The sequence below is a fragment of the Haliaeetus albicilla genome, chromosome 10, assembly GCF_947461875.1.
Source record: "Haliaeetus albicilla chromosome 10, bHalAlb1.1, whole genome shotgun sequence".
Taxonomy (NCBI): domain Eukaryota; kingdom Metazoa; phylum Chordata; class Aves; order Accipitriformes; family Accipitridae; genus Haliaeetus; species Haliaeetus albicilla.
The window spans coordinates 24595471-24623397 of record NC_091492.1 but is presented as its reverse complement, the minus strand read 5'-3'; the positions used below and the strand labels follow the sequence as shown (position 1 = coordinate 24623397).

Here is a 27927-nt window from a genome sequence, read left to right as displayed (position 1 = left end):
CCACGGGGGTGATACTGTCCCCAGGTGGTGTCCTGCCCCCAAGGGGATGACCGTGTTCCAAGGGCTGTGACCGTGCCCCTGGGGGGGAAATCATGTCCCCACTGGGATGTCCATGTCCCCAGGGAGGTGATGGTGTCCCCAGGGGGGTGTGACGGGTGTCCTCGGGGGGTGACAAACAGGCAGAGCCGGGTGACAGTGCTCTGTTTTATTTACAGGCTCTCAGGGTGGGGGGTGACCATCCCTGTCCCCATGGGGGTCCAGGCACTGGCATGGGGGGGTCCCACCCCCCTCTGAACTCCCCCGTGAGAGCAAAGACATACAAATAAATACAACCAGAGGAAAAACATCAGCTGGTAAGTCTTGTCCCAGTACCTCCCAGTAGCCCTGCAAGAGGGCTGGCTCTGCACTCAGGGGATGGGTGTCCCTGCAGCAGGAAAGGTCCCTTGAAGGAAACAAGGAGGGGACACCATGTCCTGTCCTGTCCCCCCAAAATCCCTGTGTCCCCTCCGGTATACCCTGGCTGGGGCTGGGGGTGTCCTGGGGTCCCTGTCACCACGGGGTGTCACGTCCCCTGGCATCCTCGGCGTCACAGCATGAAGATCTCGTCCTCAGCGTCACGGAGGGCAGCCGCCCGTGGGGTCCTGGTGAGGGGCCGGGGGCCGAGGCGGGGACCCCGGGGGGCCAGTGGGCCCCCGGCATCGGGGCTCCGGGTGCCTTCGGCCTTGGCCGTGCTGCAGGGGACGCAGCGGGGTGGCACTGAGGGGTGGCCTTGCCACCCACCCACCCACGCTGCAGCCAAACCCACCTTCCAAAAGACCCCATTTTGCCCCAAAAGGGGAGGCGGGACAGGCGCGCTCACCCTGTGCTGCCAGCGCGGAGCCGTTGTGCCGCCGCCACCGCCTTGGAGCGCCCGATCTCGGCGTCGAGCTGCCGTAGGAAATCGGTGGCTGAGAGGTCGTGGCGGGATGGGATGGGGGCCACCGGGATGTCCCCCGGGGGGGCGGGGACATCCTTGTCCTTCTCCTCCTCATCCTTGTCATCGTCCTTGTCCTCATCTTTGGGGCAGGGTCCCCCCGGCTGTGCCGGCACGGGGATGAGGAGGGTGGGCTTGAGAAAGATGGTGTCCGAGGTGTAGAGGCGGTTGGCGCGCTTGATCTGCTCCATCTGCCGGGGACCGGGATGGGGACAGGGATGGGATGGGGACAAGAATGGGGACAGGGTAAGGGTGGGGACAGGGACAAGGACAGGGATGGGATGGGAACAGAGATAAGGGCCAGGAGGGGGACAGCGAGGGGATGGGGACAGTCACAGGGACAGGGTGGGTGAGGGAAGGGGACGGCGACAGGGATGGCCCCATGGGGACTGAGGGGCTGCCGGGGGACCACGGGTTCGTCCTGCCCCCGCCGGCCCCGGGGATCCCGCCCCACACCACCCCACGGCCTCTCCGGACCCCTGGAGGTCCGCCCCCCCCCTCCTTGTCCCCCCGTGGCCGCTCACCGTCACCCCGTAGCGCAGCGCCAGCCCCGGTAGCGTGTCCCCGGGCTCCAGGCGGTGCTCCCGGGCGGCGGTCTCCGCTCCCCCGCTCCCCGCCGCCATGGCGGGACGGCCCCGCTCAGCCCCGGTCCCCGCCAGCGCGGGGGGGGAAGGGGGGCTCATGCGAAGAGCCCCGGCCCGGGCGGGGGACCGGCCCAGGGCCCCGGCGCTCCGGCCGCCGCTCACGGGGGCGGGCTCGGCCCCGCCCCTGCCCCCGCCCCCGGGCGCCCCCGGGCCCCGGTGAGACCGGAGACGCCAGGCCCAGCGGAGGCCTCTGGGACTTGTAGTCCGAGACGAGGGGGGGAGGGGAGAACCCCACCGCCCCCTCGAGCAGTCATGACACCACCCCTACCCTGGGATCCTCCCCGCCCCACCGGCCCCTAAGCCCCCCCCTCCATCCCTCCCCCCAGGGGGGCTCTCTGCCCCTCCCCCCGCCAGGGACGGCACCACGGAACTACAACTCCCGTCATGCCGCGGGGCCGCCGCATCCTGGGGGCACGGCAGGCCCTCCCGCCCCGCCCCTCGCACTCTCTAATTGGTCTTCGTTCCCGCGCGCAGCCCGCCGGGAAAAGCCACCCGGAAGCTGGGCGGTAGGAGGGTGGTTCCCATAGTAACCGCGGGCCGGCGCCGGGGCCGTCATGTCCTTCAAGCGGGAGGGGGACGACCCCGGTCAGCTGGGGGTGTTGCAGGTGGGTCTCGGCCCCTCCACGACCCACCCCAGGATCCCCCAGACTCTCCTCGAGTCCCCCAGACCCCCTCCGGGTTCGCCGCCTTGCCCCGGCCTGCCCCCCCAGCCCGGTTCCCCCCAGCCCTTCCCCGCTCCTCCCTGCCCGTAAACACCGTTCCTTCCCGCCGTCGTCCCTGCCTGCAAATGCTTCTCTGCCCCCCCAATTCCCCCTCACCCCTGCGGTGTCTTGACGCCCCCCCAGGGTTCCTCTCCCATCGCCCCAAATACCCGCCTTGGCCCAGGCCGCACACCGAAATGACCCCCTTCCCCTGCCTCAACCTGTGCAATCCCCCAAACCGCCCCCTCCCCAGCCTTGACACCCCAATTCCCCCACCTGTCCCCCGCCTTGCTCCCACAGAGGGGGGGGTCACCAGGGTGTCCAGGTTTCCTGGCCTAAGGGGGAACAGGGCTGGGGGCAAGGACTGGTTCCCTGTGGAGCGAACTGGGGGCAGATTCCCCCCCCAGCAGCAGGCTCGGGGGGACGAGTGCTCACCCAGCCCCCTTGGTCTCTCCCAGAAAAGACGCGTCGCGGACCTGTTGGCCAACTACATCCCTGAGGATGAGGCACTGCTGCTGAGGAGCGGGAGGTGAGCAAGAGCCCCAAGAGCAGCCCCCTCTCCAGCTGCTTGTGGGGTCCTGATGGCACCTTTTTCCTTCCCTCTCGGCATAGGTACGCCTGCACGGTGTGTGCCCACCGCCCCATCTTTGACACGCTGGATGTGCTGACGGTCCACAGGGCTGGCAAGAAGCACATGGGCAGTAAGTGGGAGGCTGGCAGTGGGGTGGGCTGTGCCCAGCGAGTGCGTCCCCCCATCCCCTTTGCTTTCTTCCAGGCCTGCAGCGCTTCTACGGCAGGAAGCGCTCGCTCCAGGACGTGGCCCAGAAGCGGCAGCATGAGGAGGAGGTGCAGGCAGAGGAGACAGGCATGCAGGTTGGTGCGGATGCCTCTTCCTCACCCCACTGGACCCCCTGCCCATGCCCCCCTGAGCTCTGTCCCCTCTCCCCAGGGCTCCCCAGCACCTCTTCTGGCACGGACGAGGAGGATTGCCCGGAATGCTCTGCTGAAAGCAGCTCCCTACAGCAGCTGCTGCCGGAGGACGGGGTAAGACCTTTGGTTTCGCTGCTGGAGGACAAGAGAAAGCTCTGGGCTTTCCAGGAGGGACCGGCAGCACTGTGGCCTCACCACCATTGGGCATTTGTGGGATAAGGCCCTGACTCCTCCTGCCATCGCAGGGTGGAGGGAAGCAGCTCGCGAGCTGGCATGACCCAGACAGGGCTGAGTGCCGCCCCGACGCTGCCATCGCAGAAGGATGGAGAAGCTGTGGATGCCAGCCCTGCAGCCCTGCTGCTGGGGCACCGCAGTGGGCGAGTGGGTAAGGGCCAGCTGGCAGCTCCAGGGCTGTGCCAGCACCAGCAGGGCAGGGCACCCGGGCTCTCAGCCGGGCCTCTCCCATTCCTGCGGGTCTCGACAGCCCCTCTCTGCCCTCCCAGACACACCGAAGGCAGCTCCGGCCCAGACGCAGCGAGGAGGCAAAGGAAAAGCTTCATCGTTGGCCCTGAGCCAGCCCGAAGCCCTCAGCCCTGAGAGGCGCCAGGCCCTGGAGCGATACCTACAGCTGCGGAGGTGAGTCTCAGGCCTTGTTGGCGCGGGGAACCCTGTAACGAGCTGCCTCTCACTCCCTCCCTCTGTCTGTCTGTCCGTCCCCAGTGCCGGCTGGATCCAGGACCGCTCCGGCAAGTGGGTGAAGGACGAGAACGCTGAATTCGACTCTGACGAAGATGAGCCACCTGTGCTGCTGCCAGCCTGAGGCCCCCCTCTGCCCCACCGGTCCCCATGGGGACAGTCCCCTCAGGCTGTCCCCAAGCCCCACCGTTAATAGAGGCAGCTGGAGAGGTCTGAGGTGTCTGAGCCATTGTGGCAGGTCCTGGGGAGTGGTGATATTGGGGGTCATAGTGTTCTGCTGCCATGGGGTGCTCAACCTGCTGCCTTTTTGGGGTGTCTCTATCCTGGCCAGAGCCATGCAAGTGCTGCCAATCTCGACGTGGGCTTCGGCCCATCCCCACCTTATCCCCTCCTGTCCCTGGCCCAAGTCACGCTCATTTTTTCACACGCTGGCAGCTGCCTGCAGGTCATGGCCTTTCGGGGTGGCAGCGCTGGGTTCTCCCCCTCCTCCCCAGCCCTGGCAGCTGTCCCAGTGCTTCAGAAAGCACCCAGCTGTGCTGCCCTCCCCCTGCCTCAGTTTCCCCTCCTCTTTTTCTGCCAGCCGTTGGGTGCCTGCAGGTGCTCCCGCATTGGGGGGCACCCATAGAGCTGTTGTTTATGGGGCTGCACCCTGAGCCGGTATTCGTGCCCCTGGGACAGCACCCACCACCCACCCAAGGGTCTCTCTGGGCCCCAGGGCTGGACCCTGTCCCTGGGGGGGCTCCCTGGCAGTGCTGCCCAGTGTGATGTTACCCCTGAGCACCAGGATTTACCCGCTCACTTGGCTCGTGACTATAAATAGGTGGTGGGACCTATAAATAGGCCCTGTGTCCCCCCCACCTGCCTTACCGGGCTATGGGTGCCAGCCCCCACGGGCCCTGGGTGCCCGGCTCTGTGCCACAGGGGCACCTGGCTGCCCACCGGAAGGGGTTGCCCTGCTCCCCCCACCCCTCCTAGTGTTGTAACCCAATCCCCCGGGTATAAATACCCCGACCCTGCAGCCCTGCTGCTCCCTGAGGGGATCCAGCCATCCGGCTTGGCCCCCATGGACTAACGGCTGGAGGCTAACAGGGGCCTCAAGCCCTGCAAGGGTGGGGGAACCCCCACTGCCTCCCCAGCAGTGTTACACTCCCTCAGCCCATCCCTACAATTCTGATTCTGGCCCCCATGCGCAAATCCTTCCCCGAGACACATCCAAACGGGTCCTGAAGCCGCATCTCTCCGTCCTCTTTATTTACAGCAGCCCCGGGGAGCAGGAGCCGGAGCTTGTTAGTGCCTTGGGGGGAGTCGTTAGGTTTTCTTCTGCTTGCGACCTGGGGGCAGAGGAGAGGATGGGGGGGTCAGGGCCGGGACCCCCCACTGCGATTCCTGCCCCGGAGGGGATGCGGAGGACACTCACGGAGCTCGTTGTTTTTGGTGATGGCGATGGCAGCGCGGGCGCGGGGGCCTTGCTGCGTGAAGTGGTAGCCGAAGCGCACGACGGAGGGGCACTGCTCCAGCATGGTGGCCATCTCCATCTCCACCGTGTCGCCCAGCCTCTGGCACTGCAGGGCCAGGGTGAAACTGGGTGTGGCCAGGAAGTTGGGGACACCCATGTCCTCTCCCTGGGCCACCCATGGGTGCCCGTCCTTACCTGGTTGTCTACCTTGAGCTCGCTCAGGGTGGTGTTGTGGTACATGGCCTTGATGATGTTCATCATGCCGGTGCTGGTGATGAAGTTGGATTCAATGTTGAGGCTCTGCAGGGTCTTGTTCTCCATCAGCATCTCAGCTACAGCCTGCGTGTCACCTCAGGGTGTCACCTCGGGGTGTCCCCCGGGGCTGGCACCCCCTCTCTGGCACATCCTGGGCCACCGATGCCCCAGGTGATGGTGGAAAAGCCACCGTCACCTGGCCTTGCTGGTGCCCAGGATGGAGCCGGGGCAGGGGACCGTGTCCCCTCCCTGTCTGGGGACGTGTGGGGACATGGGGAAGACGGGGTCGGGACTCACACTGGCCACAGGGTCATTGCTGCGGGTGGCTACGAGGCTGAGCTTTTTGACGTGGGTGTTGGTTTTCATGGCCTCGCAGATGGCCTTCAGCGTGGCGATGGGAATGTCCTATGGCAAGGGGACGTGGGGGTCACCAAGGGGATGGGGACATCCCTGAGGATGCAGGATGTCACCAAGGGAATGTAAGTGGCATCGAGGAGGTGTAGATGTCTCCAAAGATACAGAGGCATCCCCAAGAGGGTGCTGGATGTCACCCAAGGGATGTAAATGGCACCGAGGGGATGTGGGATGTCGCCAAAGGGACACGGATGCCGCCAGATGAGGACCAGCACCCTGGGGTGCCTCAGAGCCACTCAGGTTGGGGACAAACACCCCAGGGATACCCCAAGACAGGCACCAGCCCCACAGGGACACCCCAGGACAGCGTGTGGCACCCGGGGACGTCCTGGGGACACTGGGATAGGGACCAGCCCCACTGTGATGCCCCCCAGCACCTTGGGGTGCCGTGGAGACACCCTGGGATAGGGACCAGCCCCATGGGGATGGGGATTGTCACCCCAGGAGTGGGATTAGCACCCTGGGGACACCTTGGGGACACTGCCACCAGGTCCCTCACCTTGATGTTGTTGAGGTTGACGTCCTCCAGAGCCCCGTTGTTGGCCTGGATCTGCTGCAGCGTCTCCTCCACGTTGGTGGGATTTGGGGGCTCATCCGGCACCGGCTTGTATGTGTCAGGCTTCACCACGCCTGGGGCATACGCGTGTGTGTGGGGACACAAGTGACTGCGCATGGGGGCACGGGCACGTGGGGACACACATGTTTGCACACACGTGTGGGGTCGCCACAGGGGATCCCGGAGGGGTTCTGGTCCCCAAATCCACCCCAAACAGCCCCATGGTCCCTGTGTCCCCTGTCCTGGGGAGCTCGTCCCCGTGTCCCCTGTTCCCGTGTCCCCAGGTCACTCACTGTTGATGCCCTCTGTGTTGGAGATGGTCCCACTGCAGATCGCATCGTAGTACTGTTTGTTGCTCATCAGCGTGTACATGCCCAGGATGGCTGTGGGACCGGGGAAGTGGGGGTCAGCAGGTGCCCCAGGACCCCCCCCCGGTCCCTTTGTGTCCCCCCGAGGGTGGCCACAGCCCCCCCAGCCCTGCTCAAGGTGGGCTGGGGAAACCGTGGGGAGCGGGTGGGCTGGGGGCCAGCTGTGAAAGCTGAGCATGGGGGCACGGTGCTGCTTTTAGCTGGACCCTGGCGGGGACCCAGGGCGGGGGGGGCAGCACACGCCTGGCAGCAGGAGGCATGGGTGTAACACGGGGCTGCAGCAGGCGTGCAACACACTGGCCGCGTGCAACGTTTCCCCCCATACAACGCTTATCCTTATGCAACGTGCTCCCTCCCTGTGCAATGTGCTCCCTCCCAGCGCAACGGTGCGGTGCCATGTGCTGCCCCCATGTGAAGCCGCTGTGGGACACACTGTCCCCATGCGATGTTGTGGGGCAGCCTTGTGCAAGGTTGTCGTGCGATGCAGCGGCCCTGCACGAGGCTCCAGTGTGACGCAGCAGCCTTGCGCGAGGCCCCATGCGAGGCCACGGTGCGATGCAGCAGCCTCATGCAAGGTTGCGGTGCAATGCGGCTGCCCCGTGCAAGACCCACCGGCAATGTCGCACATCTCGGCTTCAGTGGCGTTGGCCAGCGCCTCTTCCAGCTCGGGCTCCAGCGTGATCTGCTCCTCCCGCGGGATCTCCCGTGTTGGGTTCTTGGGCACAAAGGGCTTCCCTGGGCATGGGGACGCGGGTCACACCCTGCACAGCCTCGCACCAGCCGGGTGACACCGGACGTGGTGGTCTGGGGACAGGGCTGGAAGGGGCGCGTGGGGATGCGGCTGCTGCCGGAGGGTGACCTCCCTAGGGGTGACTGTGCCTGGGGGTGACACTGCTGGGGGTGACAGTCTGGGGGGGGTTGTGCAACCGTACTGGGGGGGTGATGTTACAGGGGATGGCCATATGGGGGGGTGGCATTGCCAGGGGTGGCTGTACTGGGGGTGACATTGCAGGGGTGGCCATATGGGGGGTGACATTGCCAGGGGGTGGCTGTGCCCGGGGCTGGCGGGGACCCAGCTCGCCCGGGACACCCGAGCTGCTGGCGAGGACCGTTCTGCTGAGCTAAATATACCCGGCGCTGCGCGGCCCTGTCCCCCCTCGTCCCCGCTGTGTGGTGTGTGGGGGTGTGTGTGTGTCCCCCCCGGGTCCCCGAACCTTTCTTCTCGCCGGTGAAGGGCACCAGGTCGTCACGCTCGCCGGCCTCCAGCGCCTGCTTCTCCAGGTGCTGCAGCAGGGCCTCCCGGTCCAGCGGCCCCGTCGGGCTCTTTTGTGTCTGGTCCCGCTGCCGCAGCCCCGCCGGCAGCAGCATGTTCTGGGGACCCACCATGTCACCCATGGGGGACCCCGATGGCCGGGTGTCACCCATCCCACTCGTCACCCCCCCACACCGGGACCCACCTCGGGGTCCATCTCCAGCAGCTCCAAGTCCAGCTGTGCCAGCTCCTCAGCTGACAGCTCCTGCAGGATCTTGTCCTCGTCAATGTCCCGGTACTTCTCCAGCTCCTGCCGGTAGGACGTCATGGTGAGGGACCAGGAGGCGGCCTGGGGGGGGAGGACAGGGGGGCTGAGCAGCTGGCAAGAGGCTCCCTAGGGTGGGGGGATGCCCTGCACTGCAAGGGGACCCCCACACACCACGGCGATCCCCTCCATGCCACAACCTGCAGGGTACCTTCATGCTATGGGTGGTATTGAGTTCCCACTGGGCTGGGGGGGCCGTGGGGCACCACAGGGTGGGGGTCCAAGGCGGTGTGGTTGGGGAGCTCTTGGGGAAACTAAATCCTAGCTCCGAGGTGCTCCCCAGGGCCAGGACCCAGTATCCCCCCTAGACTCCCCCACTTCTTGGGGGGAAGGTCCCAGTCCAGCAGCCCCAGCCCCCCTGGACCCCCCCCAGTGCCCCTTTGCCCCCCAGCACAGAACCCCACTTCCCTGGGGGGGGAAGCAGGGGTAAACGCTGGGGACATGAGTCCCCTGACACCGGGGTTGGGTCCCCCCTGAGGAACCAGGTTGGGATTTGCCCCCCAACACCTGTGTCCCCAGGGCTGGGGGAGGAGACACACACACACACACACACACACGCGCGCGCACCTGCTCCCCCCTGAGAGGGACCAGACACCCATGGGTGAGAGCCAGGGGGCTGCAGGGTGGGGGATCCCTTGGAAAGAGGATCCCCAATACCACCCAGGGACCCCAGAGTCAGCGTCCATGGGGGTGATGTGCCCCCCACCACCCTGGGGAACCCCACCCTTGGGACCCCCACTCTGAGGCCCTACCTGGCCGCTGACTGGGGTGGTGGAGCCTGCCTGGGTGTGAGCCCCGGTGCTGAGCCAAGGGCTCCAGCCGTGCAGGGCATGAGATCAGCGTTTTATTCTGCGAGCCGGCGGCGGGGAGGGGCGAGATCACATATCCCCAGGCGTTATCGAGCCCTGCCAGCCCTCTGCCGGCTCCACCCCAACGCCCTGGCATGGCAGGGGCACCCCTGGGCAATGGGGGGGGTGCCCCTCGTGAGCCGGTTGCTCCCCATTACCTCTTGGGGTGCCCTGGCCAGGGGGGAATGGGGAGGCTAGGAGGAGCAGCCACAGGGAGAGGCTGAACCTTGTGCCTGGGGCCCTGCAGACCCTCGGAGACCCCCGAGCCCCCTCCCAGGGACATTTTATGCCCCTTCACCCCAAGACTGTCTAGGTGACTCTGCTCTCAAGTGCCCCCCAGCCCCCAAAATTGCATTTGGGGGTGGGTGTGTGAGGCCGCCGTCATCAGGGCTCCTGTGGCAGTGCGGGACTGTGAGCAGCAGCACCAGGGATGAACTGCTTGTTTATTGTAGGGTCTCGGAAAACAAGGGGTGGTATGCACCCTGTGTTTACTGTAGGGTCTCCTGGTGTTGCAGGCACTGCACGATGAATGGAAATAAGAGTCCGCACCCTTGCTGTATGCAGGCTACTCAGATTTATTTCATTTTTATATAAAAAAAAGTAGGAATGAGATAAATAGAGCAATGAACCGTTGCCCACGAGAGTCAGAGCAAGGAGAGGCCTCAACCTGGAGCGGCCATGAGCCCCCCATGGACCCCTGGTGCTCAGGTTGTGGGGACGCTCTGCTTGATGATGATCTTCTGGCGGGTGGGACGGACGTTGGGGTCAGGACCAGGGGGAGCGGTGGCCCCCAGGGCGGCGGAGGCAGCGGCGCTGGGCAGCCCGTGTGCTGTGATGTATTTCTTGTAGGCCTCCCGGATGATTTTGAAAGCACGGATGTTGGAGTAGGGGATGTCAGTGATGGGGTCACGGTAAACAGCTGGTTTGTGGGTGACGGGGCAGATCTCCCGCACTGGCAGCCGCGGTGGTTTCACTTTGGGGAAGAAGCGCTCGAAGGTTTCGTCATCGCTGAAAGAGATGAAAGTGCGGGAGCACTTCCCGGCAGAAGCTGGAGCTGGGGCTGAAGTTGCTTCGGCCTGCTGCGGGTCTTGGTCCAACCTGCAAGAGCCACAGTCAGTACCCAGGAGACCCCTGGGGTGGGGAGAAACCCTGGGAGAGCTCCCATAGTGGGCAGAGCTGCCAAATCTGCTCAAGCCAGCCCCTAGGACTGGAGCACGGGGCTTGCAGGGTTCTAAGGTGCTGCCCAAAACCCACTTTTCCCTCACCATGATGGAACAGAGCCCAGGGAGGGATCAGCAGCAGGAGCCAGGGTGTGGCTGGGTGTGGTGGGGCACAAAAAATCCATTGCGGCCATGTTCAGGTGACCCCAACCTACCCTTCCACATCTACATTCTCCTCCTTGCCCGGCTCTGGGATGAGGGGCATGGTGACGGACCAGTACCGGATAACGGGCCCCACGCACTTCCGCTTCTTCTGGACCTGCTTCTTCTTGTCAGCTTCCAGGCGCTCGTAGTTCTCTGTGAAAGTGGCAACAAATCAAGGGAGAGGCTCAGCACCTCACTGACACCCTCACCCCCTCTCCCTGTGCCATTTTGGGGGTCCCTGCACCCCTTGGCACAGCGCTCGGCTCACCCAGGGAGCGGAGATTGATCTCCTCTGTGATCTTGGCCTCCTCCAGCAGCTCCTCCTGCGTCAGAGGCCGGTCGTAGTTGGGGCCACCCTTCTTACGCTTGGACTGGACCTGCCGCTCCTGGATGCGCAAGAAGGTTTGGCGCGTGTGCTCCGTCGTTGACTGTCGCATGTGCTTCCGGCCTGTGGCAGGACGATGGGGCTCACCGGCAGGCACTGGCTGGCCCGGGTCACCAGGAGCTCTCCTGGAGGGGGCCCATTTCCAGCCTGTCCCGTCCCGCCCTGCCTGCACTCACTGTCTCCCACGTCATCCTGGAGCTCCAAGGGGATGGATTTCACCTCTCGTGGCTTCTGGGAGCTGCCGCTGGGGATGTCCGTCTTTTTGGGACGAAGGCTCTTGAGGGGCTCCTAAGGGATGGGGCGGAGAACATGAGGAGGGAGAAAAAATCCCCCAGGCCATGGCTTCGGCCTCATTTAAACCTCAGTTTTTCCTAATGAGGAGCCCGTCCCCTGCCCACAGTGCTGGGAAGGGGACCCGGAGCCCCCTGCCTGTACCCGGTAAGCCTTGGTGACAATGCGGCGGCGGCGCTTAGGCTCGCTTTCGTCCTGGTCGCTGGCGGGTTCTTCGCCCTCATCGATGTCGAAGTCCGAGTCCACCTCGTCGTCGCTGTCCGACTGGTCACCCCTGTACTCGTCATCGCCTGACTCCTGTGGGGACAGAGGGGCTGAGTCATTCCCTCCCCCAACCCCCAGGGCTCCCCACGCCGCAGCCCCGAGCCCCAGTGCCCTCCCACCCCGAAGCCACGGGGGCCTCATTGCTACTGGACTGGGGGGGGGCAGCTTCTCTAATGGCTGGACACCCCTTATCCCTATTGCTCGTCCCGTGGCCCCTCCTGCTGCCCCGCAGCCCCCTGCCCAGGGGACAACTCCCTGGGGCCCCCGGTGATCCCCCCCGGGTACCCCCACCTCCTCGGGGTTTCCCATCCACAGCCCCACCCCCCCGGGACCCCCAGACATCTGGCCCCCCCCGAAGCTCCCTCGCCCCCCCCCGGCACCCCCAGACACCCGCCCCCTCGCCCCTCACACCACCGGGACACCTTCGGTCCCGTTCGCCCTAGGGCCCCCGAGACTCCCCAGGCCCCACTCCCCCCCCCCCACCTCCCCAGGTCCCCGGCGTCCCCGCACCTCGGTGAAGCCGCCGTACGTGGTCTGGTAGAACTCATCCTCCTCCTCGGCCTCCAGCAGCCCCGAGAGCCGATTACCGGCCGTGCGCCGCGGGGCGCGACCCTCCGCCAGGCTCATCGCGCCGCCGCCGCGATCGGCGCTCCGCTGCGCGTCCTACCCGGCCTGACGCTGCACCGCCAGGCAGGCGAAAGCGAGCGCCGAGCGGCCGATGGCGGCGGGCGCGCCCCCTGCGGGCCGGAGGAGTAACTGCAGGTTCCTGTGGGCAGCGGGGGCTCCTCCATGGGCTACCGGGGGGGGGGGAACCGCCCTTGGGCCCTACCCCCGCGGTATGGCCACGTCGCGTCCCTGGGGATGGAATGTGGAAAATGACGTCACCGCGCGACGTCACGGCAGGTGGTGCCGTGACGTCCCGTGCGCCACGTGCCCCCCCCACCGGCTTTGTTTTGGTCGCGCTTCACCCGTCACGTGACCCACAGCGGCCTGCGCGGCCGTGGCCCTCGCCACCCTCTGCGCATGCGCCCTGAGGGTTTGTCACCCTCGCCCCGGGTGGTCGCGTCCGCGGGGGCGAGTCCAAGTGTGTGTGTGTGGGGGGGAACAGCTACCTGGACTGCGCGTGCGCTCTGTGTGCTGGCGCGGCGTGTCCGCCCCTCCCCCCCGCGGCCGGATGGTGCGGTCCGGCGGGACGGGACCATAGCGAGGAGGGGCGGAGCCAAGCGGGGAGGGGCGCGGGTGCCGCGCGCGAGCCGGCGGCAGCCGCAGGAGGAGGGAGCACTCCAAGATGGCGTCGGCGGGGCCCGAGTCGGGGGGCAGCAGCGGGAGCAGCGGCGGCCTGGCGGGTACGGGGCTGGGCCCGGCGCCGGCGGAGGGCCGGGGGTGGCTCTGCGGGGGCCGGGGGGTGTGGGGCTGGGGGCTCTGGGATGCGGGGTTGAGAGGAGGGCTCTGGGGAGTGGGGGTGTAGCGCTGAGGGGAGGCTCTGGGGGGGCTGAGGGGGGCTCTGAAGGCTTGAGAGGCATGGGGTGCGTGGGGCTGAGGAGGGCTTTGGGGGGTGTAAGGGGTGGGGGGGGTAGTAGGGCCGTGGGGCCGGTTGGAGCTGGAGGGGGGTGTGTGGGAGGCCTGTGGGGTGCGTGGGGTCGGGTGTGTACAGGAAGGGACTCGGGGCCTGGGCCGGGCCCTGGGTGGGGTGAGCAGATGGGCAAAGCCGCGAGCCGGGGAAGGGCTCTCAGGGCGGTTGGTGCTGTGGGGTGAAGCCGGGGGTGGGACGACGAGGAGACTGAGCAGTCCGGAGGGTGTGTGGGAGCACTTGGGGGGTTATGGGCCGAGGCCAGGGTGGGATGGGCTTTGCAGAGCCCAGCTGGCTCCGTGGGGTGAGCTGGGGCTCCGTGGGGTGAGCTGGGGTTGGGCTTTTGCTGGGGGAGGTGGGTGTAGGGCTCACCTTTTCCTGGGGAGGAGGCTGTGGGTGTGTGGTGAGGATCCTCCAGGCATGAATGGGGGCCTGGGGGGCTTGAATTCTCTCCTACAAAAGGGTAGCTGGAGGGGGCAGAGGGTCTTGGGGAGGGGGGACTGGTTTACATGAGAAGGGGTGCTGTGATGTGGGGGGGGGAGTGGAGGGGTTGGTGCCAGGGGAAACCTGATTCTCTGGTCCCTTGTATTTCTAGAGCCTGAGCCGTGGGTCAGGTCACCTGCCTTGGGGGTGGCAGTGGGTCCCGGGTCCCTGGACGTGGCTGCTGGCATGCAGATGGGTGGGGGTAGCACAAATATCTTCCTTTAGTCAGGACCTTGCCGGGAAGGGGGGAGGATAGCATCTCTCTGGCAGAGACTCCCTTTTCTCTGCTGCATCTGGTGTTGGGCAAGGCGAAGGTAGCTCATCAAAGCCATTTGGTACCTGTGGGAGGCAAGATATTGTGGGAACGTAAACATCTTCTGGTTAGATTTGTTTTGATGACTAGAATCGGGACCAGTAAGAGTCAAGGGGAAGGTCCTGAAGTCCTCTGACAGCTGAGGGTTTGTCTTGCTCTGCTGATTCAAAATGCAAGCTGAACCAGAAATATGCAGGATTGGAACTGGGCACCGTCCTCATTCCCGCAGAGGGATGGTAACAAGGGGTGGAAACCTTGTCTGGGATAAAACAGGGCACTTTTGGTGCTTAAACCTGTGACTCTGCCTCCTGCCAGTGTTTCACAGGTCTGTCAGCGTTCTTGAGGGAGTCGAGAGCCCTATTCCCTTTTCCACAGGCCCCAAACTAGCTTCTTCATGCTAGTTTGTGGCTAGAAACCAAAATGACTTTCTCAAAACCTTGAAATTTGAATTTGGCAAGATCCAACCATCCTTCTTGAGCTTCTCTAGTAGAGAGTGGCCAGGCTTTTTATTTATTATAATGCAACATGCTGAAGCTTCCTGGTCAGTGTGACCCCACTTGTCACCCAAGCCACAGCAAGGAAAGAAGAAACGCACAGGAAGACTTGCGTCTGAACCTTGTCTTCATTTGGTGTTCTCAGAATGTTGGTGTTTTGCACCTTAAGCCCTACTGCCTGCTACCCCACTTCTCTTGTAGAAGAATTTAGGGCCGGATAGCTGAGCACCGCAGTAAAAGAAATTAATTTAATTATTGCTGCGGCATTGATGAAGTATCATCTAGCAGGGTTGTCCATATGTGCTCAATTTTCTGGCTTCTTAGCTGTGTCTTTTGGGCAGTTTTGAAGATGGACATCCAACATACCTGCTTTATCTTTGTTCACTGTGTGAGCAGGCACAGGGGAAGTTGTACCTGTCTGTCCAATAAAGCCAGTTTCGAGAGGAAGAAGAGAGTGCTTGGGTCTTTATTGGCTGTGGCAGCTGAGGTGCCTCAGCACAGGGCTGAGTGTCCAGGGGCAAGACCGCTGGGTCTTTTTCTATTGCTTTGGGGCTTCCTTTGAGATCGTGATATTCTCCCATGCTTGCTTATCTTCTGAGCTGAGAAGGAGGAGCCAGCTTCAGAAAGCTTGAAGGGTTTCGAGAACATTACTTAAGAGAAAATATGCAAGTATACAAGCAAATCTCTTCTCCCTTCCTGGTAGAATAATTGCCATTGTTTGCTTCTCTAGCTAGCGAGGTGTTGGCTAACGTGCATTTCCCACAGGATTTGAATTCTAGTTGTGACAGAGCCTCCGCTGTGTGACATGTGCGATACATGACGCATGTTCATCTCGGCTGATCCCTGATGGTGCAGGCTTTAAACCTCGGATTTCAGCCCCACCTCCAGGAGACTTGGGGCCTCTCTGGGTGGTCGCCTTCTGCCCCGGGCAGTGTTCAGGCTTTGGGTGGGACCTGGTTCCTCTGCTTCTTCTGGAAGGAACAGGTAGAACCAGGGACGATGAGAGCCATGAGCTGAGGAGAGCGATCCTGAAATGGGTGCTGGAAGGGCTCAGATGCTGGAGGAGTAGCTCTGCAGAAGGCAGGGGACAAAAGGAGGCTGGTTGTTATTTTGGATGCAAGGTTTTGCTTTGCTCCATGGTAAACCTTAAACTATCTGAAGCCCTGCCATGGCTTTTTGGGGCACTGTCACCCTCAGTGGCCCATGGTGCAGTTTGCCCTGGGGGACTATTACTCTATTACTGGCATCATCCAGTGTAGATAAAGGGGATGTGGATAATTTTGAAACCCTTCCCAGACCAGGCAGGCAGCGGTTCTCCCTCTCCCTGCCTCAACGTGTATTTAACTCTCTGGGGAAACACCCAAAGAGGTTTTCTCATTTTGCTGCTTTCGCTTTGAAGCAGCATGCGCCAAAAAATGCTAATGTGGGATTTCAGTTGTTTGGCCCTTTGTGCCTTGGGTGCCGTGGCTGCTTTATAATTATGGGTCCGAGTGAGTTGAGAGTTCATTGTCACCCTGGCTTCAGGCTCCTCCTTGGAGTCCACAGACAAAAGAATTGCTCTCAAAATGGCTCAGTCATTTCTGGGGACAGGGAAATCATCCCGACACATCTGAAGCGAGCTGAGAGCAGGATCCCAAACTGCTGAGCCCTTAATGTAGGTGTAAAACCTACAGAAAGACTCTCCCTCAACCCTTGCCCTCAAATTCCTGCAAGAGGGGCAAAGCTTTCTTGATCCCACCTCGCCGAGACCAAGCATACAGGAGGGAAGATGAGTTTATTAAATAGAAACATCTGAATGGCTCATCATCCTCAAGCTTAAAATAGGACCGTCAAATGACTCCAAGTCCTGTCTCTGTTATAAAAATCTCTCTTCTTCCCAACCATCAGCTGTGAAATCTCTCTGGGTGTCGCAGGTTAGTATCGTCAGCTGGGTCCTGTCGCCCAAACTCTCGCCGTCCCTTTTGGTGCCGTGGGAGTTGTGCTGGTGATGCCCACCCTGGTGTGGGGCAAAGCTCCTTTAAGATGGAGGCAAAAGATTACTGTCCAAAGAACAAAAGTAGGAGCCAGCTTGTCTAAATAAATGAGAGATTCGTCTGTTGGAGGGAAGCTCGTCTGGCAAAGCAGTAGCTAGAAAGTGAGTGAGGATTGTGTGGTTTTGGGGGGGGCACCGAATACCTGGATTACATTTCCTGAATTATAACTGAATTTCCCTTTGGAAAGTAAAAGCCGCTCCTCCCTCCCTCCAGCATGTATTGTTGAAAGGGGCTGCTTGGTGTTTTATTTCTCCTCCCCACCACCCCTGTTAGCCCTGCAGGGTTGAAAAGCCTTTTTTTTTTTTTGAGATGGAGGTGAATTAATGCTGCCTGCGCTGCTTCCCTCTGGTCACCCAGAGCTTCCTTCTCCAGGATCAGGGCTTCGTTTTCCCCCAAACAAGGTATCGTACTTGTTCTTGTCCTTTCTTGATTACTATGTAATAGCGGTGATTAAATATATTATCTCACCGCATCCCTGTAGACTCTGCCATGTTTAAAAAGCAGAGCGCTCGCAGGGCAGAAAGATACCTTACATCTGACCTATATCTTACTCTTCTGGGAAAGGATTGTTTATCTTTCCCCCCCCAAATTAAGAAGGTGGCGCAGCAGGCAGGATGCTAATTCTGGTTTCCCTGTCGCCAGCTCCCTCTGGGGTCGGTTTTGAGCAAGTCCCGCAATCGCTCAGCTGGAATAGGGGCTGTTGACACACTCCCTTCCCGGTGCTTGGTGATGTTTGCAGAGCAGCCTGGAAAAGGAATGCTTGGAGCATTTATCGTTAGGATTCATATCCCCGAAGTAGCTCCCGATAGCCATAAAGCTGGACTTAAAATTCATCGACACTCTGGAAAGGCCGGTGCCCTTGTGTTTCTTGAATAGGTGTTGCTGTCTGGGAGCAGGGATTGGCTTAAATTTTAAATCACTGTTTTGGTGGAAAGCAGGAGTAATGCAGAGCTGTAAAATCGATGGTCTTTGGCGAACAGCAGGATTAATTTTCAAATGGCAGAACCTTGTGCAAAGCTAACGTGCCAGAAGACACTGCTGTAGGGAAGGAGGATCTCCCCAGCTTTTCTACAGGTTGCAGGTGCAGGAGTTGCCATCAAATATTCCAGAAAGTGGTCTTGTCCAAAATGCCTTCAGCAAAAATCAGTCTGCCCCCTCTTCTTCTGGGAAACTTGAGGTAACCTCATTCCTCTTATCCCTGAGATGTTATTGCTTTTCCGTATGGTTCACAGTAAAACTAGGAATACTCGCTGGCCGGCGTCTCGCCCGGCTGCGTTAGCACTTGCTCATATGTGCCTCATTTCTAGCCCCTTCCCTGAAGCCGAAGGTAGTTTTGCTGAACTTGCTCGCTGTTTCTTTTAATTGTGATTTTTGCAGTTCCATGGTGCTCTTTGACTTGCAAGCAGCTCGATAACGAGGACCAAAAAGTTTGCGTGTCTGCTCTAACTCAGAGTTGGTATTTCTCAGGGAGCAGGAGGGCAGGTCTCTGGCCAAAGGGCTCGTCTCAGGAGAGGGATGGTGGGGGAAGAAATATGGCCGGGAGTCAGGAGCAGATGCTAGAAACTTCTCGCTTGCTGTCATCTTGTCTTCAGAGTTTCCACCCTTTAGTCCTGCCATCTGCCTACTGGTCCGTGGGCTGTCTCCATTCTCTGCTGCTGAAGACATCATGCATCTGAGTCTCATTTATTTGCCTTGAAGGGTTTTTATTTATTTCAAATGTTTTTCAGTGGAGAGAGTAACTCATTGTCCATCAAGATGGATTTGTGTTTCCATGCACATTTAGAAAGGGTTTTGTTTGTCAGTGGTCTTGTGACCACTGATCTTTGGTTGAGGTCTGCTGTGCTGATGAGACAGAAAGGAAAGCAGGTTTCTTCCCAGCCCTGGTGAGTTGTGTTGGTTTTGGATTGGCACGCCCAAATAATTAGTTGCTGTGAAGCACATCTTTTTGTGGAATTGCTGGGATAAGCCCCAAATGGTGGATCCAGGGTTTCAGTGAGGTCAGCTCTTGTCTGCTGATGTGAGCACTATCCTGTGCTCACCCACTTCCAGGTGATAGAGGTGGAAACCCAAACCCCATCCTCTTTGGTATGTTCTCTTCTCACCTTTGATGAGCACCTCTTCTGCTCACCTCTGCAGAAGGCAGAGGAGTTGCTTGTTTTTGTTGTTGGTTTTATTTTATTTTTTTTAAATAGATTTCTAGATGTCATGCCTGGCCTCAGCTCTCTTCTGGGTAGTTAGAAAATGCTGTTAACCTTGTGCGTGGAAACCTGTTCTTAATTCTGCCCTGGCCTCTTGGATTAAAAAATTGCTTGATTTCTCCATGGCTAGGTGTGCTGACCTCCTCAAAAAGCACTTGGCAGTTTGCTGGTGAAGAGAGATTGAGGAAGGGTTTACTGTTTCTGCAAAGCAGCGAGAAGTGACTAGATAACGTTACAGAGATTGACTCTCCTCTATCTTTCCCTGGGCCTTTTCCCGACACGTCAGCAGTATCCAGTGACTTTCAGGAGTGTCCTGTCCTGTGCCTCCATCAACAGGCTTGTGAAAGAAGTGTAGGGGAGAGAGAGGAAGATGCGCTAATCCAGCGCAGTAAAATCAGTCATGCATACATCAGCTGCTGACTGCTAATGGTGATGGGAAAGATAACCCCCAAACAGAAATCTACAGTGTGCAAGAGCTCTTTATCTAGAAACTGAATTCACGAGCTCTCTTATGGCAGCTTTGATGCCATTGGTTTAATGTCCTTAACATAATTTATCGGAACAAATCTATCGATGCAGAGAATTTCAAAATTATTACTCACTGCTTGGCCTTCTGGCCAAGATCAAGTGTTTGTAAGTGTTTTATCTTCCTCTGGAGGGCCGTGTTCTGTGCTGGCAGGGGTGGGCTGTGTGATCTCATAGGTTTTCTTCCATCTCCAGCTGCTGTGATTAAGAGCGTTGGCTTTGACTCCTAGTTCAGGCCAGACTTCTGCATTTTTCCATAAGAGCTTCCTGAGAGAAGTAAATGAAATACTCAGGCTCTTATCTTCCAGAGCTGTGGAAGAGGTTTTTATTGTGCACAACTAAGGTGCTTTGCTCAGAAGTGTTTTGCTTGCAAAGTCTGGACCTTTGTTTTCTTAACTAGTGGAAATAGGATTTCTTTTTGTGTTTCTTTAACTTTCTTGGGGAAAATATCTCTTGTTTCTTCAAGTAGCTGAAGTATCAGTTCACCACCACGACTGTATAACCTTTTTGTTTTTCCTCGTATAGATTTCAGCTTTTTGTGCTGCTCGGTGATGTCATTTCGAAGAGGTAGATGTATTGCATATATGTACTTAAAAAAAGCATGGTTTCTTCCTCTCTGGTAACCAGCAGCAAAATGCTGTATTACGTAACTGTCTTGGCTTTTGAGGACTGACAAAACTTGGTGGGTGTTTTTTCCCCTAAATAAACTGCTACTGCTCTCAACAAAAGCTGCTATTTTATTGAAGTGTGTTGCATAAGCGCTCTCCTGACATCTAAACAGCTCTCCGCATCCCTGTGTGCACCAGCAGGATTGTTCCAGTGGGGCTTTTCTGCTTTGGTTTCTGCCTGGTTTGCACTTTGAAGAAAAGAAATCTCGCTGCTATTCCCATTTGCAGCCATTGGCCTTGGATTGGGGGGGACAACTCATCCCAACAGACTTTTTGAGGGGGGATTTGCAGGCAGAGAAAAAAAAAAAATGTGTTGGGGGATTTCTGTGCAGACAGCGCCTTGGATGTGTCCATGGAGGCTCCAACATACTACACGTCTTCCAGGTAGTGTTTGGTAGGTCTAAGGCTTGGGCTTGTGAGCGACTTCTGCATGTGCAGAAGTGCTCTTGTTGATGGTGCCACCACCTGCAGGCAGAGTCCAGGTGAGGAGGGAGAACATTCCCATTTTTGAGCATTAAGAGGGCCTGTTTGGGAAAAAAACAGCTGCCTCTCTTGTCCTGGCCGCTTGTTTGGCCGAGATAAACCCTGCAGTCAGCAGCAGGAGTGGGGAGGAAGGGCAGCACATGCCAGTGTGATGTGTCCTGGCGCTCGGCTTGCCCTGCTCAGGCGCTGGGGAGTTGAGCTTGACGATGTGTTTTGCTGTGCTAATGTTTTCACTTTTTATTTTTGTCTAAAACATGAGGCACAGCTAAAATCTGTCTGAGCAGCTCTATTTAAAAATAGAGTGAAGCGAGTATTTGTCCTGGCTATACCAAATTAGCATGCTCATTTGCTAGACAAGTGAGCATCTGGCCCAAATGCCTTGTTACAGACTCCTTCCAGTGAAATATTTGTCTGAACCATTTGGCCAGGTGCCATCACCACAACTTTTTAGTTTTTTTTTTTTCCCTAGCCTTTATGTCATGGTTGGTAAGAGTATACTACTATCTGTTGCTGGCTGAAAATAATCCTGGACAGCTAGGGCTGGCGGAAGGCAGACAGCTATTTATTTAGGTTGATTCAGCTTCCAGTAAACAGCTCTGAGGAATGCTCTGAAATCACCCATAGGGATTGCTCACAGAATCACGAAAGAAAGAAAAAAGGAAACATTTTGGGACATCATGAATTCATTTTCGGACAGGACTGATCTGTTTCCTTTGGCCAGAATTAATTGTTTAGGTGTCTCAAGCCATTTTTTCGGTTGTCAGTCTGGGTCAGAATGATGACTGATGAATTCTTTCATTTTAAAGAGGCATTTAAATAGATCCAGAAATAGCAGCTTTTTAAAAATAATTTCATTTTGTTACGTTTATGCCATGGAATTTAACACCTTCAGTTCACCAAGCAGTGTGTGTGTGGGGTGACACAAAACTGCCTTTACATAGCAATAAAAAGAGGTGGAGATAACTGAAACGTTTTAATATGGAAAATTCTGAGTTTTGTTCTCTGACCTCAGCTAGTAACACTTTTGATAATCAAGAGAGCTTGTTTTTGCAGGAGGACACACAATAGACCCATACGTAGCTTCAGTTGGAGCCGAGCAGACCTCATCTGTTCATCCTTGCGCTTGGGCGTGAATAGGCGTTTTTTATCACAGTCAAACAGGAATTACCTATTTCCCAGTCAGCAACAAACTCGTTTGGAAACTAGCGGGAGGGATGGGGAGCTTCCTGCTGCGGAAACTGGGTGTGCTGGGAGCTGAGTGATGCTGTGGCCGCACCAATGCTCTGACCACAGGCTGCAGCTTTCCCTTGTTGACTCACCCTTTCTTTGTAACCAGCCTGATTGGGAGGATCATTGTTGTTGCTTCTCAAATCGCTATGTGAAAGGACAAACTGAGGCACTGTGGTCTTGGGGCAGTGGGGGAAGAGAATAAGGTGAAGCTGATGCTCTGGTCTGTGCTGGGATGCTGTACGTCTTCCTTAAAATCACAGTGACACCTCTAAGATAAGGATACCCCATGGTATTGCAGGGGACAAACTAGACGTGCTTTGGGATGCTAGCTCTTCCAACCAAGTCTCATTGCATATTCTCGCTTTTAATGTGTGTTGTGTGTGATTAAAGCAGCAGAGAGAAGATCTGCTGCTGGGTCCTCTGGCGAAAGAGCTTTAGTTAAATCCTAGTGGAACACAGTTTTGCACGGATGATTAAATACTAACACAGTGAATCTCCAAGGTGATGAGGCTGGCGGTGCTGCTTCAGATTTGCTTAAATCATGGGGCTTTTAGATGTTTTAATCTACGTAATTACAGATACTTGCTTTAAAAAAAGGCTTAATTGCAATTGAACAGGTGTTATACTGTGATGCCCGGGATGTTTCCTCCATCCCTGTGTCCTGCTGGATCTTGGCAGGTTCAAAAGCCTTTTGATGAAGTGATGGAGTTGAGCTTTATTGGTTTTGTTGTAACACACTAAGTCACAGGAGATTCCTTCTAGTTGGAGATGCTCCCAAACCTGGGCTGGTGGGGAGAAGAAGAGGGAAGGTATGTGAGAGGGTCTTTTCTTAAAGGTCTTTTCCAACCTAAATGATTCTGAGAGGTGAAGTGGGGCAGCTGCTCCAAAGAGCCCCGAGTGTGCTGGGGGAGGAGGAAGACAGCCAGCTGTGAGAAACTTCAAATGCAAAAATTAGAGCTTGTTGGGACAAACTTTCTTGTCTTTAAAGGGAGATGAGAGGGGGTGGGAAGGCAGTTGGAGCCAGTCGTTCTGTGCTTGCTTTGTTTAGTGAAAAGCGTTTGTCACAGATTTTTTTCTTGTTTGCTTGTTTAATATGTATTGAAATGAGAACTTTGATCACTCGATTAGGAGATCAGAAGGCTGCTGGATTTTGCTGTTAAGTACCTCTGTTCCTTCTGCTGAAATGCAGTTTTTGTAGAGCTGTAGTGCTTGATGAAATCACAGTGTGAGTCTTTACACCGCCTGTAACAGGCGAGCAGAAGGGGCTTCTCTGCTGGGCGAGCGGCGGGTGGACCCAGAACTGCTGCAAGGATTGTATGTTGTAATGCTTAATCTGCTAAAACAATTACTGGATGTTGGGGGAAGCAACCCTGTGCTTACTCCCTGGTACGATGGGGGTGTTGCTTTTGGGTGGGGGCAGTTTTATAAGGCTGTGGTCATGGCTCCTGTGTAAAAAAGAAAAAATCAGTTGCTGTGTCTGAAGCAGAAAGAAAAACAAAATGAAAGAGCTTGTCTGCTTTTCTGGGCTGGAGGCAGAAAGCACATCACTGTTTTATGCATCTGCCTGGCAGGGGCAGTGTCCCTGTCCTGGGAGCTCTTGGCCTCACCGGTGTTGGGCTCGATCTGGCTGGTGCCTTTGTGGTGTAGACAGACATCGCAGAGGGGCAGTGTCATCCAATTGCCTTTTTTTCCCTTGCTGCATCCAAAAAAACCCCAAGATGGGAATCCAGACCTAAAAGGTAAAAGTTAGTACATCACCTTGCAGATAATTTAACTCCATGGTGGTTATGAAAATCCATAGGCTTGGCTTCAAGCGGAAGGGTTGGTGTTCTGGGCCTTTTAATAAAAGGTCCTGGAAATAATTTTAAGATAAAGCGTGGTCAGCGCATCTACTGAAACACTGCAGAGCATTTGGCCCTCCCAGTTCTAATTAATAGATGGCAATAATCCTGCAAAGCCATACAAGTCCATCAAAGGCAGGGAAGTTGCTGATACCACCTCTGAAGGTGGTCCTGCGTGTTTGTGCCCAGCCAGAGGAGTGCTGGAAGCCAGCTGAGCGGGGCAGAGCAGACCCTAGCTGGTAACACTGACACAAAACTGAGTTTGGCTGGCAAGTGGTAAGCAGAATAGCATTTCCTTGTGGCTTGACAAAAATCCCCTCTGCTGTAAGAGGAGAAGGTAGGAAGAAATCAGCCGTGAGTCAGTGCTTTTTCAGGTGCCTTAATATTCGTTTGAACCAAGGTGGTGTGTCAGGCTTTTTTGTGATGCATAATCATGATTAACCCTTTCTGAGTGTGGCTTTATTCTTTTGACAGGATCATCTACTTTCAAAAAATCACTCACCCCTGAGGTAAGTTTCTGACCGACAAGCTGGTTTTTTCCCTGGCTGAGAGAATTAATAATTTTAGACTTGCCTGCTATTTTTCCAATCTCATTCAAGTTAGGGGTAAACCAGGCAGCGGTAAGTACAGTAAGCTGCAGGTTCTCATTTGGGAAATTGGAGCATTTCTCCTTACCAAGGGGATCTCTGCTTAAAAATCCAGCTTGTCCTGGAACTGAACAATTCTTGTGCCACCAAAACACCATAGATCTCCTGCCGCGAGCAAGATGTTCAACTCGTTTTGACTGAGAAACACCATTTAACAACTGCATGTGTTAGAAGATGATGAGTCAAGCGAGCTCCTGTGGCATGAATCAGAGTAGAATTTGCCACCTTCCTAAAATGTCTCCTTAAAGATTCGGCCTTACTGGCAGAACGCACGGTGACCAGCTGCAGTTGGTCCAGACTTGCTTAGAGCTAATCTCTTTGTGATGATGGTGATTAGGAAAAACCCAAACTCTTCCAGGTGGTCTTGCATGAAGGTGTTTCTAATTAGATGTCCAGCCTCAATCACACAGGAGTCAGTTGGTTCTTTGAAGGCATTTCAATGCTGTTGCTGTCCTAGAGGCCAGCTTGTACCACGTTCTCATTTTGCGCGCATGCAGGGGTTTGGGGCTTCACCAGGGTGCGCTTCACAGGCTCCATCTTTGAGAATAGCAAAATTATGCCAGGTGGTTCTTGGTAGCTACTGGCCTCTAAGACATTGGGTTTTACATCCTTGGTTCTTGTATCTTTTACTCCGATCCCAGATGCCAGGTGGTTCTGGGCAGCCAGGCTCACAGACGATAAAGAAAGGGCACAGAGGAGTGGACTCCACAGGCGAGACCACCTATAAAAAGGTAAGTTGCCTCTTGCACAACTCATTTGGCTGTTATTCTCCTCTTTGCAATGCAAGTGCCTTCCAGAGCAGCAGCGTGTCTCACAAGGTTTGATGTTAGACAGTGAGTAATGTCTGTGACAGTTGCTGAAGGAGATCTCAAAGGAAGGGAGCCAAAGAACTGAATATGTGCTTCCTAGCTTCTCTTGTAGCCTTCTAAAAAGGGCACTCTTTTTAGACTTTGCCCATTAGCAACACTTCCTAGGCCTCTTCTAGCTTATTGGGTGCTTTCTGTGCTCTTTGGGCACAATAGTTTCTATAGATCTTGTGGCATTACTGGAATTTGCTTTACAAAGGGGAGATTGTTTGGGTATTTTTAAAAAGCCTGTAAATGTGGGTATTTTGTGGATGCTGCTTCCTGTTTGTTGGACTTCATCAGATTGGGCCGACTTTCTCTGAAGCAAGGTTGACTTCTAGAATGTAGATTAAATGGGTAGTGGCTTGATATGGGCATTTTACCACTTAGTGTAAGTGAAGCTTCTGGTCCGAAATCTCTAATCCATCTGTCTGTCGGGAGTCGGAGTTGAAGGAAGGAATTCAAATGGTGTTTCTACAGAAGCCACCTTTTGTTATACTGCCCTTTTTGAAACTGCTTGTGTCTTCAAGATTGGGATCTGGCTTTCAGTTTCCCAGCAAATTCGGAGGTAGAAGTGTAGACAGCAGTAACAGAAGAGAGAAGTAGGAGCCAATGTCCCTTGCAAGGGTCCCAGAAACCTGGTGGGGCACTGCAAGGGATTTATCTGGGAATGATACTAATTGACAATCTGTCTGTTTTCCATCCCCTCCTTTTCCAGGGGTGGTAAGTTGTTGTTTAAAATTCTTGGCCCTATAAAAGTGATTGTAAACAGGCAGTCAGCTGCTCAGCTGATTGTGCTGGCTAATAGAAGAGAAAAATACTTGTTCCTTGGCAACCTGGCCCTGTGGCTCTGTGTTCACAAACAAGGCAGCATTGCTGTGCTGTGTTGGTAAGTTCTGTTTCTCAACAGTGAGACTGTCCTGGAAGTTTTAAGCACTGCTAGGTGAGCTGAGCTGTTTTCAAGCAGCTTTAGCCTTTAGAGGGTAAGGAAGGAAAGCGGAGTCAAGTTCTTCCTCCTTCCCCATCTAATACTGAAGTAAATGTCAGATACAAACAGGTAGCTAAGTAGAAAAGGACACTGTCGACAAGCTGGAGTTACTGCCAGTTTTTGTTGCTCTCACTTCAGGGAACTGTGAGCAGGTCTCTTGCAGCTATAACAGAAAACCAGTTAACTGGGAGAAATGTTCCCATTTGTTTTACAAGGCTTCATGGAGGATGTGTGCCTGGGGAAAAAACCTGAATGCTTGTCCCCCAGATACTGTGGTGTCCTCTGTTGCCAAATGCTTTGATCTACAGTGATTTCTTGCATGTAGCAGGGGGCTGGGCTTTGTTTAGCTTAAGGAAACAAACACAAACTAGTTGGATCATGAGCCCTGGATCTTGTTTTGGGTCCAGTTGCTTTATGTATAAGCCAAGTGAAATGTCCATGAGCTGCAGTGCACAAATCCAACCTGCACCTGCTCTGCAGCCTCAACATTTCCAGCAGGCTTTACAGCAGAGTTCATATCTGCATGCTCCGGGAACTGACAGGCCATGTAACATTGGGGTGTTGAGCGGATCTCATCTGGGCTGTTCTGGGAAAGACAGCCCATAGCACGAGCTAGGCTGAAGCACGTCCGAGTGGTCTGAGATGAGATCATGTGTTTCATAGACAGAAGAGGACTCTTGATGTTACAAGAACACAGTCCTACATTGTTCTTGGGCAGTTTGTGCAGAGGCTGCAGGAGCGGGAGTTCTGTCTTTGCTCCTTATTTAAAAATGACAGTGAACTCCTTAGGGTTAAAGAGCCATGACCTAGCAAGAGAGGCAGACAGAGGAATGTGGTAGCACCAAACAGAAGCATGTGTTGTGTGCTGGCCATGCCTGCCTTGTCCTGTAGAAGACCTGAGTTTGTGCCCAAGCTCGGGAAGAGCAAGCTTCAAAATGTATAGTTCCAAAACCAAGATGTCAAGAAGTGTGTTTTATTCCTAGGGGCACAAGGTAATCTGTCCCTGGGTGTCTTCCCCTCTGACTGCAGTGTGTAGAGATGAGTGCTGTGGGAGGATGAAATGAAATTCAGTCCTTTTAAGGACCAGCTGGATGTTGATTCCAGCTCAAGTCTTTTACTGCTAGACCACCCAGAGTGCAAGGATCAAGCAGGATGCTATCAGAGATGTAGGGGTGTTCCCAGGTGTTCTCATCGCCAAAGTGCTATTAGTCAATGAGAAAGAGGTATTAGTCAATGAGAAAGAAATGATGGAAGCTGAAACCAGTAGGTGTAAAATACCCTGGGTAACAGTGCTGTTTTAAACTGGGGGCTCTCTTTTCTTTAACTCCTTTCATTCCTATTTCTAGCCTGCTGCTCCACATGTCTAACTCACTTTCTCTGCCCCTCCAGACAACATCATCTGCCTTGAAAGGTGCCATTCAGCTGGGCATTACACACACAGTTGGAAGCTTGAGCACCAAGCCTGAAAGAGACGTTCTCATGCAAGATTTCTATGTAGTAGAAAGTATTTTCTTCCCAAGGTTAGTGCTTGCTTTCTTCTCTCTCTGGTGCTTTGATAGTGGGTAGCAGCATTAGTTCCTAATGCTGCTTGCACATGAGGAAGCTGCACCAAACCAGGACAGTTGTCTGCAGGAGCGAGCATAGGTCTCCTGAGCAGACCTACTCAGTGCACTGCTTATGGACCAACTCTGGCTCCTGCCTGCCACCTGTTTCTGAAGAACTCTGGCTTTTTCCTATATGTGTCCACCATCGGTTGTGTGAACAAATGCAATTTTGCTGTTGTGTGTGCCTACACGTGTTCCTTTTGGGTGGGTGCTTTCTAGCCCTTGAGTGTGTTAGAAGCAGCCAGCCAGTGGGTGTTTGCTTTTAGGGCAGTTTCTTAAGGAA

General features: G+C 56.3%; 5 protein-coding genes across 6 annotated transcripts in view; 2 read left to right on the top strand and 3 right to left on the bottom strand.

Moving 5' to 3' along the window:
• Positions 1-190: 190 nt before the first annotated feature.
• On the bottom strand, positions 191-1757 carry LYSMD1 (LysM domain containing 1). Its single transcript, XM_069794161.1, has 3 exons — positions 1498-1757; positions 860-1164; positions 191-731 (listed from the first exon to the last, which is right to left on the bottom strand). Exons 1-3 carry the CDS (start codon positions 1654-1656, stop codon positions 587-589), a joined length of 609 nt encoding a protein of 202 aa, XP_069650262.1. The 5' UTR covers positions 1657-1757; the 3' UTR covers positions 191-586.
• Positions 1758-2082: 325 nt separating this feature from the next.
• Positions 2083-4157, top strand: SCNM1 (sodium channel modifier 1). Of its 2 annotated transcripts, none has more exons than XM_069794160.1 (8): positions 2083-2222; positions 2777-2847; positions 2931-3019; positions 3094-3191; positions 3268-3362; positions 3494-3621; positions 3752-3884; positions 3969-4157. In XM_069794160.1, exons 1-8 carry the CDS (start codon positions 2172-2174, stop codon positions 4066-4068), a joined length of 765 nt encoding a protein of 254 aa, XP_069650261.1. In that variant the 5' UTR covers positions 2083-2171; the 3' UTR covers positions 4069-4157. The 2 variants fall into 2 exon arrangements, with proteins under 2 accessions (XP_069650261.1, XP_069650259.1); XM_069794158.1 differs by having other exon boundaries at positions 3494-3633.
• Positions 4158-5173: 1016 nt separating this feature from the next.
• On the bottom strand, positions 5174-9451 carry TMOD4 (tropomodulin 4). Its single transcript, XM_069794157.1, has 10 exons — positions 9323-9451; positions 8451-8594; positions 8208-8364; positions 7606-7728; positions 6919-7008; positions 6569-6699; positions 5953-6060; positions 5596-5739; positions 5362-5506; positions 5174-5275 (listed from the first exon to the last, which is right to left on the bottom strand). Exons 2-10 carry the CDS (start codon positions 8571-8573, stop codon positions 5253-5255), a joined length of 1044 nt encoding a protein of 347 aa, XP_069650258.1. The 5' UTR covers positions 8574-8594; positions 9323-9451; the 3' UTR covers positions 5174-5252.
• Positions 9452-9977: 526 nt separating this feature from the next.
• Positions 9978-12451, bottom strand: VPS72 (vacuolar protein sorting 72 homolog). Its single transcript, XM_069794156.1, has 7 exons — positions 12433-12451; positions 12233-12353; positions 11603-11755; positions 11344-11455; positions 11051-11230; positions 10794-10935; positions 9978-10516 (listed from the first exon to the last, which is right to left on the bottom strand). The coding sequence occupies exons 2-7, from the start codon at positions 12347-12349 to the stop codon at positions 10123-10125; spliced, it is 1098 nt and encodes a 365-aa protein (XP_069650257.1). The 5' UTR covers positions 12350-12353; positions 12433-12451; the 3' UTR covers positions 9978-10122.
• Positions 12452-12995: 544 nt separating this feature from the next.
• The window catches only part of LOC104322330 (putative PIP5K1A and PSMD4-like protein), a 35057-nt gene continuing 20125 nt past the window's right edge, over positions 12996-27927 (top strand). Inside the window, exons 1-5 of the mRNA XM_069795494.1 lie at positions 12996-13068; positions 19864-19905; positions 24035-24069; positions 24849-24938; positions 27430-27560. Coding sequence (XP_069651595.1) covers positions 13011-13068; positions 19864-19905; positions 24035-24069; positions 24849-24938; positions 27430-27560 — 356 coding nt within the window. The 5' untranslated portion in view covers positions 12996-13010. The remainder of the gene's footprint in view (positions 13069-19863; positions 19906-24034; positions 24070-24848; positions 24939-27429; positions 27561-27927) is intronic.